General features: G+C 40.5%; 1 protein-coding gene across 1 annotated transcript in view; it reads right to left on the minus strand.

Moving 5' to 3' along the window:
- Positions 1–5,048: 5,048 nt before the first annotated feature.
- Positions 5,049–12,665, minus strand: part of vegfc (vascular endothelial growth factor c) — a 67,013-nt gene continuing 59,396 nt past the window's right edge. Inside the window, exons 6-7 of the mRNA XM_071521067.1 lie at positions 10,107–10,431; positions 5,049–5,677 (exon numbers count right to left, since the gene is read on the minus strand). Of these exons, the coding sequence (XP_071377168.1) occupies positions 5,569–5,677; positions 10,107–10,431 (434 nt within the window). The 3' untranslated portion in view covers positions 5,049–5,568. The remainder of the gene's footprint in view (positions 5,678–10,106; positions 10,432–12,665) is intronic.

Below are 12,665 nucleotides of genomic sequence, written 5' to 3' on the forward strand. Positions count from 1 at the left end.
ACCTTGTTCTCCTTTGAGGTAACAATTCCAGGTTGAGGCCCAAATGAGTGGCAGTGTAATCACCCTAGCGCACAATGTGAGAATGCTGCTGCTGATTAACCTCATTGGACTATACCAAGTGGACTGAATTGGGGAGGGAGTTTGGAATGGGTTTGCTTTATGTAGTTTATTTTCTTTAATTCTTCCTATGCAGGCAGTTGGGTATTTACCGCCTGTGATTAGATGTTGAAAACAATGGTGATAATAATGTTGATATTAGGCCAGTACCTGTGAAATGACTGTTTAGCTGTTAACTGAAACTCCCCTGCAGCTAAAGGTAATGGAACAGTCCAGAGAGTATTTAAGCCTAGCATTTGGATAAGGGCAGTCGCTTGGCTGGGGGTAGGGGAACCCCTCACATCTTGGTTTGTCCATTCTGTTCTTGTTTATTTTTCTCAGTAGTTTGGTTTCTTTTCTGTTGTATGGAACTGTTGCCTGTTCACTTAAGAAAATCCTCAGTAAATCAAAGCGCTTTGAAACCTGAACATTGCTTCATGCTGTTTTCTTCTGCACTTCTGCACTTCAGCACTTCGTGGAAAGCAGGTGCCATCCTAGGCAGTGGGTTTCACCCTCTAACCCAACATACACAGAGATGAGAACATTAGAGAAGAGCTGCTGGAGTTAGGAAACTTGCCAAGGATCACTGGTCAACACATTGCCACTGCCATAAAAGAGTTCTGAGGCAGCTGGGCATTGATATATCTGACTGCAGAGGGCAAGGGTATGATGGTGCAAGTAACATGAGCAGTGACAGTTGGAGTCTAGGCATTTTTTAAGAGGTATGAACTAAAGGCTGTCTACATACACTGCAATGGACACTGCTTGATTGTTGTCATTGCTCACTCCTGTTCCATTTCCACAGTCCATAATACTCTTGACAAGATGAAATCCACCGTCATGTTTTTCACCAACAGCCCCAAAAGAGAACATCTGCTGACTGAGATTGTGGAGACGGAAGTGCAGTATGTTAGGAAAGAAACTGCTAGGCATGATGCATGCAGTCATTTCTATCGATGCTTTAGTCTTCATGGTGAATGCACTGGAAGTCATTTGTCCCACCAAAGGGGGGACTATGGATCGGTCTCCGTCCGTTAGTTTAATTCGTTCGTTCGTTTGTTCATTAGTTTGTTAGTCACACTGGAACGTTGACTTTGTGCCGCTAGGGGGCAGCATTGACAATGAATGGGGACTCAGTGGTAAAGCAGGTCATACAGTTAAAGTTATCATACAATATGGGGGACAATGAATGGGGACTCAGTGGTAAAGCAATACAGTTAAAGTTATCATAGGTAACATAATAGTCTACACACGCTACACACTTGGAGACATCAGACTGGGTTGATGTGTTGAAGTGAGAGTCAATGGAGAATTTTTGGGCAAACCTCTAACCACAAGACACTGTAGTTATTGTACAGTTGTTGGACTGTTGTATTGTTATTGCACTCATCACTGCACTACCACTGTGCCGTCAGTGTTGACTACTTATATCATATTACCACTTACCTACTGTGCAATACCATATATCACTTATCATTTAGCATTTATATTATTCATAACACTCACGCTCCTGGTGTTGTTATATTGTATATTGTATTATAAATTGTATTGTAGTGTACATTGTGTAATGTACGGATTGTATTTCTTGCGTATTGTAGTTCTTATATTTTTTACTGTATTGAGTAAAAACAGGACAATTACAGTTACTACATTTCAAGATATAACTTGTAAGCCTTATTCTGAGGAGAGTAGGCAACAGAAATATATGGTCAATCTGTCCTTTCATTGTCCCATACAAAAATGCTTATACAATTTCACTCATATTTCAAGTACACTCAGCAGTCACTGACCGACCCAAGGGTGGAACTACATCACTGGTGGGGGACAACATGTCTACTATTTGCTTGTTGCCTTAGGTCTTCACACTGGAGAGTACAGCACAGATGTAACCACTGGATGGGAAGGAAAGTAAAAGCAGAGGCCATGGGACTTTTGTCTGGAGTCTAAGACTTGGGTTTCATTCTTGCCTTGCTTACTGTCTACCAGTACCTGTCTCACCTTTCAGGCATTACTGTTAAGCTGCAGAGCACATCACTTGATCATTCAAGCGGTCAGTATAGTTCATGAGGTGAGCGGTTTCTACCAGCAAGCAGTCTGGCTTGCTGCTCAAGCCAATGTAGACGCTAGGTTTCATGCCGGGGTTGCCGGGAGGCAAATGCACAAGGCAAGCGCTCCTGCAGAAACTGTAGAAGAGTACTTCCGATGAACATGGTTTTTCCACTCCTTGACCACATCTACACAGAGTTTGATGCCTGCTTTACCTCAAGATTAGTGAGCTCCTCTGCCCTGCTCAGGCTAGTTCCCTCTGTCCAGTGCCAGGAAGGTGTTACAGTTGACATCTCTGCTGCAGTGCAATGCTACAATGACCTGCCATCACTAGAACTGATTCAAAAGCTGGAAAGTGAACAGAGACTCCACAGGAAGAAAGGCTAACTTCATGTGCCCGGGCAATCAAGCAGTGTGATCCTGATTTATGTGTTGCTTGTGTATTTTTTTTTAACTTTATTTTATGTGTTGTTTTGCTATGTTGCGTTTGTACTGTGTTTGTACAGCACAGAGTCCAAGACAAATTTCCCTAAGGGGACAATGAAAGTATATCTTATCTTATCCAAATGTTCACAAGCTTCTCAAAATAAACACTCTTTGAAGATGAAACATTTTCTTGCGCACCAGTATGAGGGAAGAGAGGTTGTCATTCAAATACATTACAACATTAAGGCAGATCTGGAGGAGGCAGTGGACATATTCTCTAAAGCTACACCTAAGGCTCTGAATATCACTGTACTGCCTTTTGACAAGGAAAAACAAAGCCTAAACATTTTTCTTTACTTTGCACTTTGCTCCTTTTAACATATTTTAAAATGTAAAAGAAGGGAGTGACAACCCTGTCATATAAGGTGTTATTGAGATGAATGTCACTGAAATGCCCTGAAAAGCAGTGAATGCAACCAAAAATAAAAGTAGGCCTAACTTTATTTCACAAGAGGTTTTTCTTGTAATTAATTTTGTTAATGTTTCATATATTGACTTAGGAAATTCTTAGAGCAGGCATGTAGCAGATATTCAGAATAACACTCTAATGTTCTGGACAAGAAGGTGAAAATTGGCACCTGATTGCCATGGTAAATAGTGTATTGGTAGCCTGCAGTAGGTCAAAGGCCGGCTTGCATATTGGTTGCTTGTGCTCAGAAAAAAAAGATATGCTTTTTGGAAAAAAAGACCCCTTCTGGTAAGCTGGCTTCCCTGGTGTATGCTAAAGTGTTATAATGGAGCCTACTGTCACTCAATATAGTGCCCAAAGTATATACAGTATATTAGCATGGTGTACCAGAGTCAACAATCTAGCCTACCTATCTAGCCTTGTTTTCTCATCTTGAAACAGATTGCCTATGTTTTCAGTAATGCCATCACTGTTCCTTTATTTCCTTTATTTATAGATTTTTTTCTTTTTCATTGATTGTGTCTAGTCTAAGACACACTTGTGTTGTGTCTAGTCTAATACACTTTTTTTTCTCTCTTTCTTTTGTTATTTAGTTTGTTTGGTTGTTTGTTTTTTTCTTTTTTCATTGTTGTGTTATGTATCATTGTGTCTTGTACTGTTCTGTTTTCCATTTGTTTTGTGTGTATTTGTTTGGAACCCCCTTGAAAACGAGATGATACATCTCAAGGGGTTTATCCTGATATAATAAATTTCTCTCTCACTACACTACACTGACTTTTTGGAGTCTGTCCATTGGTCACCTTGCCCAATATCTGACGAGACGGACACCAAAATTATCTCTCTTTCTCTGGTAGATAGCTCTATCTCGTGTGCATGCTGCGTTGGTCTGAGTAGCAACAGTTCATCATATGTAACACCAATGATGGATGTTCAATTGGCTCCCTTCTTCACACAGTGTGTGAAACAACAAGATTTGTACGCCACAATTACTTGCTAGCATTGGCTAAGTTGGAGAGCAGAGACTTGGTGAAACTCCCATTTTTCTTTCCGTTTGAAGGCTTGAGAAACATATGGCTGTAAGTAAATATAACATTTGATGTATATAGTCATTTCATAATAAGCATATGATCTTTATAGACCTTTGAGTAGCCTCATTATGTTTCATAAACAAAAAGAGAATGTTCTAGTCATACTCAGCAAGATAGCTTGAAACAATTTGAATGTTAATATGTGCTCACTTGCTAGTAGCCTAAATTACTAAAGTGTGCTATGAGCTGAAATTATATTTGTTTATTCAGTTTACTTTGCACCATATTACCAATGTGTGTATTTCAGCATGTGTATTTTATAAATTTAATGAAGTACCTGGACAGCTATGTTGAATAATTGGCTCATGGTTATGTTTGTAAAGCTTATGTCTTGTCATTGTATGGACATGGACATGTATTTTGTATATAACATCTTTATTTTACATATTGTGTTGCAGTTTTACAGTAAAATTGTGCCAGTGAAGGTCAAGAATCCAGTGTTGTAACTTTAGACAGCCGTTAGCAGTTGGATGGAAACGTCACATCTCAAAATCTCTTTCTCTCCCTCACACACACACACACATACACACGAACACACACTTACACAAATACATGATTTCAGCACGCCAGCTCTTCTAAGTTGTAATCAGCCCAAATCCTCAGTCCATATGTCATGACTGTCTCTTCCAGTCACAGCGCTCTTTTATCTTTTCCACTTTAACCTCTCAGGTTTGAGTCTCAGGTTCATAAATGTGAAGAAATGAAAATCCATAAAACAAGACCTAATGTGTTTCTAAAAGTACAAAGTGAATGTTTATTACAGATGCCATAAGTGTAAACTGCAGTACTATAACCTCAGTATTATAAACAACAGAACAGAGTGAATAACAAAGCAAGTTAACAATATACAACATATACTTTATTTTACAACATATACTTTACATGATACAAAAATATTGATCACAGTGTATCTTTGTGGAAAAGATTGAAATTGCAATAAAGAGGTTGAAAAACACATTTAATAAATTATATAATCAATATCTGACATAAGAATAATAAGACATAATTAATACAAAAAATCCCCAAATATTTTAAAACAAATTATTTAGACAATATTTTAAAACAAATCTCAAGCTTCAACTCTTTCTTTCAGTCCTTACTTCCATTCTGCTGCGTTTTCAGGGCACTGTAGTCGATCTCCCATTAAAACGTCCTTTTAACCAAGATGCCGCATTTCCCACTTTAAGATTTTTCCCCCGAATCACCAGTTTCCATTTTCTGCATCCCAATCACCAAAGTTTCCCACATTTTACCAGGGTCCGCTCCATCCAACTCAACTCCATCCATCATTTTTTTTTTTTTATTATTTTTCTTTTTTTTTTCATTTTTAGCAGTCGCCGCAGCTGATGGAGACACTCACGACCGGCAGCTCTTCTGGGGATGGCCGATGAATCATAGTCGTTAAGCTCATTATCAGCTTGTTAGCATCTCATTAGCTAGGGGTTAGTCCAGCCGTCTCCAGTGGGAGGGGATGCAGCGACACACCTCCTCGCTGAAGGAGAAACCCGGATCACACCTTCGCCTCCTCACCTCGCAGGGAGGCCGGTGACAACTACAGAGGGAGAGAAAGACAGTTTGTAGTTTTAACATCACTTAATTGCAAAAAAAACAACAACTCATTAGCATTTTAAACCTTCTGGGGTTAAATATGTATTATTCAAGCCCCAAATGATGCTCAATATCTACAGATTTTAGGATTACTGTTATCGTCACTTCACTCCACCTAGATAAAACATTATAATTCCAAACTCATAATTTATTGTAGAAATGATTAATAATACATCAGATTCCACACAAGTATGTGTATCGTTATTATTATTACCTCCGCCAAGGAGATTATGTTTTCGGTGCCGTTTATTTGTTTGTTTGTCTGTTATCAGGATTACGGAAAAACTACTGGCCCGATTTTCATGAAACTTCGTGGAAGGGTGTAGCATGGGCCAAGGAAGAACCCATAAAATTTTGGAGCGGATCCGGATCCGACTCACAAACAAGCAATAATAGCACGAACCTTGGCGGAGGTCTGCGCTCTCCGAGTGCCCTTCTATTTATTATTATTATCCTGGATTTTAGTGGAGAGTTTTGATGTCCCATGGTCTAAATCAGTGGTTCTCAACTATCTGTATCAATGAAATCAGCTGCTGTAGTGTTTGGTTGGACCTGACTCCTGGGCCACAATGGCACATAGTTGAGAACCAGTGCGGGCCTAAAAAGACAAACAGCAGTAACACATTTTGCGGGTTTTAAATGTCACAGGTTATAACTAAGGTTTCATTTTCATAGCAGCAAAAATAAGCCGTAAGAAATACTACTATCAATTCTTTTGTCTGGACAGCAGAGAAACGCTGAACACACACAATATTGGCAGCTTCAATCCAAAAAATATCAGTATTGGCCTTCAGAAACAGTCAAACCCCAGTCCAGAGTCGAGGCTAGTTGTCCAACCTTCAGATGATGGATGGAAAACGAGGACCAAAGTCAAGGAAGCCAAAACAACACATGAAAAGATGGAGAGTCCTTCTGACGTATGACTTACGCACTTCATCAAGACAACAGAGATTTCCATGAGTAGCGTATAATTGCCAATTCTTTTCTGACTACATGGGTGTTACTTGGTGGCTGAGAGAATATTTAGTCATGGTAGCTTTGGGGAAACCTATAAACACACACTCGCACTCTCTCAAACACACACATTCGTGCTCACATACACACAGAGCCAGATCCCAGACACTAGATTCTTACTGCTATGCTATACTCATAAATCACTCTCAAACAGGGTCACAAAGGGTCAAAACTGGATGGGTACGTGAGTATGTGTGTGTGTGTGTGTGTGTGTGTGTGTGTGTGTGTGTGTGTGTGTGTGTGTGTGTATTTCTTCCTGTGCAGGGAGAGGAAATGGTTAAGTGACAGCTAGGAGAAGTCATTAGTAGACTGAGGTCTTGTATTACAGACCAGGTTCACTGCAATACCAACCTAGCACTGCCTAACCAGGTCTTCCCTCTGGCTTTTAACACACACTTAGCTAGTAACATCACCAATGTGTGTGTGTATGTGTGTGTGTGTATTGGAGTAGGGGTAGAAAAGCCTACTGGAATTCATATGTGAACTACAAGGAAAAGATACAAGACATATTTAAGTTTTGATCGATACTTTGTTTTACCTCGTATCTCCAAAATATCAACTTTCATCCAGAAAAATGGACTTGCTTTTAGTTTGACCACCATGTATTTTAGAGGGTTTTTTTAGAATTTGAAAGGGTTCCATCAGCAGGAAGGAGTCAGTGGGAATTTCTCAAACCACAGAGAACCATACAATCCTTCCAATGAAGTATAACAAGAGCCACTTATGTTCTGCCTCATGTCCTGCCATAATCGCCATGATATATTAAACATAACCAAGTATGTTAATGAGGTAATTAATGATGACATTTATTCTTTTGTATTATTAATATTGGGTATTATTCAGGAGAAATACCATCTAGTGGTATACCATCCCAGGGATGGTATGCCAGGGATAGGGGTTCTATTCCCTATAGCAAGGCATTAACACTTCCTGGGTCAGGGGTTCTATTCTCTAGAGCAAGGCGCTAACACTTCCTGGGTTAGGGGTTCTATTCTCTAGAGCAAGGCGCTAACACTTCCTGGGTCAGGGGTTCTATTCCTTAGATCAAGGCACTAACACTGCCAAGGTTAGGGGTTCTATTCCCTAGAGCAAGGCATTAACATTGCCTGGGTTAGCGGTTATATTCCCTAGAGCAAGGCATTAACACTGCCAAGGTTAGGGGTTCTATTCCCTAGAGCAAGGCATTAACATTGCCTGGGTTAGGGGTTCTATTCTCTAGAGCAAGGCATTCGTACTGCCTGGGTTAGGGGTTCTATACTCTAGAACAAGGCATCTTCTATTCCCCAGAGCAAGGCATTAACACTGCCAGGGTTAGGGGTTCTATTCCCCAGAGCAAGGCATTAACACTGCCAGGGTTAGGGGTTCTATTCCCCAGAGCAAGGCATTAACACCGCCAGGGATAGGGGTTCTATTCCCTATAGCAAGGCATTAACATTGCCTGGATTAGGGGTTATATTCCCTAGAGCAAGGCATTAACACTGCCAGGGATAGGGGTTCTATTCCCTATAGCAAGGCATTAACATTGCCTGGATTAGGGGTTATATTCCCTAGAGCAAGGCATTAACACTGCCAAGGTTAGGGGTTCTATTCCCTAGAGCAAGGCATTAACATTGCCTGGGTTAGGGGTTCTATCCTCTAGAGCAGGGATTCCCAAAGTGTGGTGCGCGCACCCCTTGGGGGGCTCGAGCTGCCTCTAGGGGGTACACGAGAGGAAAAATGTAATGGTGGTGTAATGGTGTAATAATTACACCATTACACTGTGATTTTTTCAAGTGGGATTTTCTTTGTGGGTTCCTCTTTTTGTCCATGTTATCTGTTTCTGAGCCTATGCATGTGTCATTCTCTTTGTTCTTTACTTGGTGGATCGTGCTGTAACTTTATTGCAATTTGATTCAAATTACTGGTGTTCTAATTTCCATAACCGCTATGTTACGTATGGTTAATTGCAGGGGTTAAAGTGGGCCGGAACAATCCGGAACGGCGTTCCGGCACCTTCAATTAATAAGTAAATAAATCTGATTGGCAGTTTCATACATAATAATGTCAAGTGAGTTCACGGGGCTGCCAACTCTCACGCATTGACAGTGAGACTCACACAATTGACATTTATCACACGCTCTCACGCCACAAGTCCATTTTCTCACGCAGTGAAAAACAAATTCATAAACGTTGCGGTGCGAAGACAGAGCAGCACCGTGCAGCAGAGAGTTATTCAGACCATCTGAATAGCGAGAAATATACACAAATGTATTATATTGTAATTTATTCCCATGCATGCTGCTCAGAGTAATCTCAGTCAGCGGCTCTTCTGCGTCTCTCCCTCTCCTCTCACGCCGGTGTGCATGCAGGCAGGTGAGTTGCTATGGTTACGGGGACGCTCTGTGTCTCTGTCGCTCTGAAACTTTCTTGCGATTCCCAATAATAGAGTTTTAGGTTAGTATGCCTATGCAAAATCATGATGTAAGCACCTCAATGCTGAAATCTAGTAATATAACATAATTTTACATTTTTGGTTAACATTATACAGGGTTGCTGTTTCTTGACTTACACCAAGAGCTGGTGTAGAAATGCAGGAAATTTGTTTTAAATTACTATTTTTTTTCTGACCCCCCCCACCAATTATGTTAATTGTAATTTAAACATGATGCAATTTTTCTTTAATGCGGCTGAAAATATGACAGCATTTTCCCCATCTCCTCTCATGATGGGCCTATCTGCCTCTGATCCTGTGCGTGTGTCCTCGCCCTCACCCATCCTCTTTGCTCTTTAAAAGTGACGGCTTGTGCGTAACTTTGTTGCAATTTATTGAAACTTTGTTGCAGTTTCAGTTTCATTTGAATGTGAGAGCACATTGTTGCGATCTCTTGAACATTTTGTTCTGTGTGTTCTGATTATTTGTGCATGATTAAATTTGATGCCTTTAATGCAGCTATAAATAGGATATGTTGCGGTTTTTTTTTTGAAGGTGCAGGGGATTGGGGGTGCAACAACCCGGTCGGGATGTAGAAGGGGGTGCGTCGCCTAAAAAGTTTGGGAACCGCTGCTCTAGAGCAAGGCATTCATACTGCCTGGGTTAGGGGTTCTATACTCTAGAGCAAGGCATTGACACTGCCTGGGTTAGGGGTTCTATTCCCCAGAGCAAGGCATTAACACTGCCAGGGTTAGGGGTTCTATTCCCCAGAGCAAGGCATTAACACTGCCTGGGTTAGGGGTTCCATTCCCTAGAGCAAGGCACTAACACTGCCAGGGTTAGGGGTTCGTTTCCCAGTAAAATGCATGCCCTCATGGTATTGTCAGCCATGTTGGATAAACGCCTCCACCGAACAGAGGATGCTGTTCCTGCCTCCATCCCTCCTTACCTGCATGTAGCTTGGTGGAACCTCCGTCCTTTTAGGAAACACCTATTGGGCGACTCGTTGCATTCGCAAGAGCACTTTGTCTTATTAAGGGGCTGGTGCCTCGGACACGTCTTGTTGCATGTGCACTGACACGTCTCCTTATTGAAGACATAGTTGGTGGGACAGGCGGAGGGTTGCGGGACGTTGCAAACGCACTGGCAGGTGTTGCGGTCAAGGTGTCGGTTAGGGCCGCAGTCGTGAGTCCGGTCCCCGCGCCGACAAACACACTGACAGCTTTCCACATCCAGTTCCTTATCTGGGCCGCACACATCCGTCGCAAATATGTCTGTAGGGATGGAGGGAGGGGGATGGAGAGACAATGGGAAGGTTGGTTATTCGTAAGGAGTCTGGAATTTGATGGCTGCAGAGAGAGAGAGACATGGATGGTACCACTCGCTTGACTTTTTACATGTTTTCTTGTGCTACAAAAATACTTCAAAATGCATCAATTTGGGGATTTTTGGTCTAAAATCTAAATCAGTGGTTGTCAAAGTGGGGTCCAGGGACCCCCAAGTGATCTTGAGGGGGTTCCAAAGGTCCCCAGCTAAATGAGGAATAATTTAATTTCACTGTAATTCACTGGAAATTATTATATAAGAAGGACAAATCATATGTAATCATATTTTTATACTATCTATACTATATACTATCATATGTTTCATATGTATATCATATTTTCACCAATATTATTTTCCCACATTAAGTGTGTAAATCAACAACAACTAAGACCTAATGCGGGTTATTTGAGGGCCGCTGACATCAGAAATGTTTGAGAACCCCTGATCAAAGTGGCTTGGCAATTGAAGAAATGTATCTGAGAATAAAATTCCAATAGCATCTAGTTTGAAATAGAATTTACCACCTTTACTCACTTGGGTTACATTGACTCGCTGGCAAAAACATTTCATATATTATTCACGTTTCATTTTTAGACATTTTGAATACATTTCTTTTCAAATTTGCTCTAATTTGACCTTTCTTGCTGGTAAATCTACCAGTTCCATTCAATACAACTTCATGGGATTTTACCACTACTACGACTACTTCTACTACTGCTGCTCCCATATAATTAATAGTACAAAATTTGAAGAAATGTATGTACCTTTTAAAAGATAGTGGGTAAATTTTTTAAGACAGTGGCAAAATGAAAACACTGGATTCTCTATATTTTAGGGATACTGAATAGTTAATTTGACACCTCTGATCATGCGACAGTGACATGCATGTGTGTATTTGACAGTGATGTTTATGACAGTTACATATATGTGTGACAGTTACAATAAATGTACTGTGTGTATACATGCAAAGCTGCAGTGGAAGGTAGCCCCACCTTTTACCTATTCACCCACCTTGTTATTTATTTAGTTTTCAAGCTGACATAATTTTTTATGATGTAAATTCATAGTATAGGGTAAGTAGCATAGTGATTCTTTTATGAAAATAGAATTGATTTTAGTTTATACTGCTGGTTGTTTGCATTTTGATGATCACTCCCTCAGTTTTATTTACTACTACATGTACCTGCTATGTGTTTATGTGACAGGTACATGTACTGTATTTGTTTCAACAATCTGTGCATATGTGAGTGATGTGTGCATGGCTATGCAATGGTTACATGTGCAGATGTGGCAAGTTGCTGCTGTACATGTCAAAATCCTTGAAAAATTCCTGAAGCAAAAACTAATAACCTTTGCAAAACACTGTCCCAAGTGTTGGCTGTTGCTGAAAATCTTACACAACTACATATAAAAGTTGTGTTTGTGACAGTTTGTTTGACGTCACTGATAAACTATGAGATTGAGACCTTCCCGAAAAAGACTACTGGCGATGTTCTCTTTTTTCCCTCAGGGATAACACAGATGGTTTTCTTTCAATACTGGCAAACCATCTTTTAGCTGAGAAACAGGGGGAGAGAGAGAGGGAGAGAGAGAGCAAGCAAAAGTTCTGGCAAATGGAGCAAAATTATTGTTCCGACTGTGCATATGTGTGTGTGTGTGTGTGTGTGTGTGTGTGTGTGTGTGTGCGCGCGTGTGTATGTCTCCTGATGAACAGATAACAATGGTAACAGAGACACACAGTTTACCACTGACAAACAAACTGCAAGCTGTGTCTTCTCCAGAACTGCAGCATGTGCTTACACAGAGTGTTTCACAACTTAAATCAATATAATAGAGTTGCAGTGGAGCTTTATTTGCCCCCTGAGGACGACTGTTTTCAGGCCGAAAACAAAATCGATCCCCCTCAGGTAAACAGTATGAAGCGTTTCATTCCAAAATGCTATATATCTGTTTGAAAAGACAAAAATACAGTAATTATTAGCAATTTTAATACCAATACATTCTGCATTTTCAACACATTAACAACTACTAGCAACTTTATTACAGCCTTCTTTATTACAATCTCCATTGAGATTGGTCGGTCTGATCATGTGGTCAGCTAATTTCAACTTTCGAAAGCACTCCACTCATGGATAATTCAAGGATAATCAACCACCAATACAAGCAACTTGACCCAAATAAT

Source organism: Centroberyx affinis, unplaced genomic scaffold (genome assembly GCF_046629955.1).
Source record: "Centroberyx affinis isolate AG114_WGS23_722 - 3 ecotype Tasmania unplaced genomic scaffold, CSIRO-AGI_Caff_v1 ptg000852l_1, whole genome shotgun sequence".
In the NCBI taxonomy this organism is placed as follows: Eukaryota; Metazoa; Chordata; class Actinopteri; order Beryciformes; family Berycidae; genus Centroberyx; species Centroberyx affinis.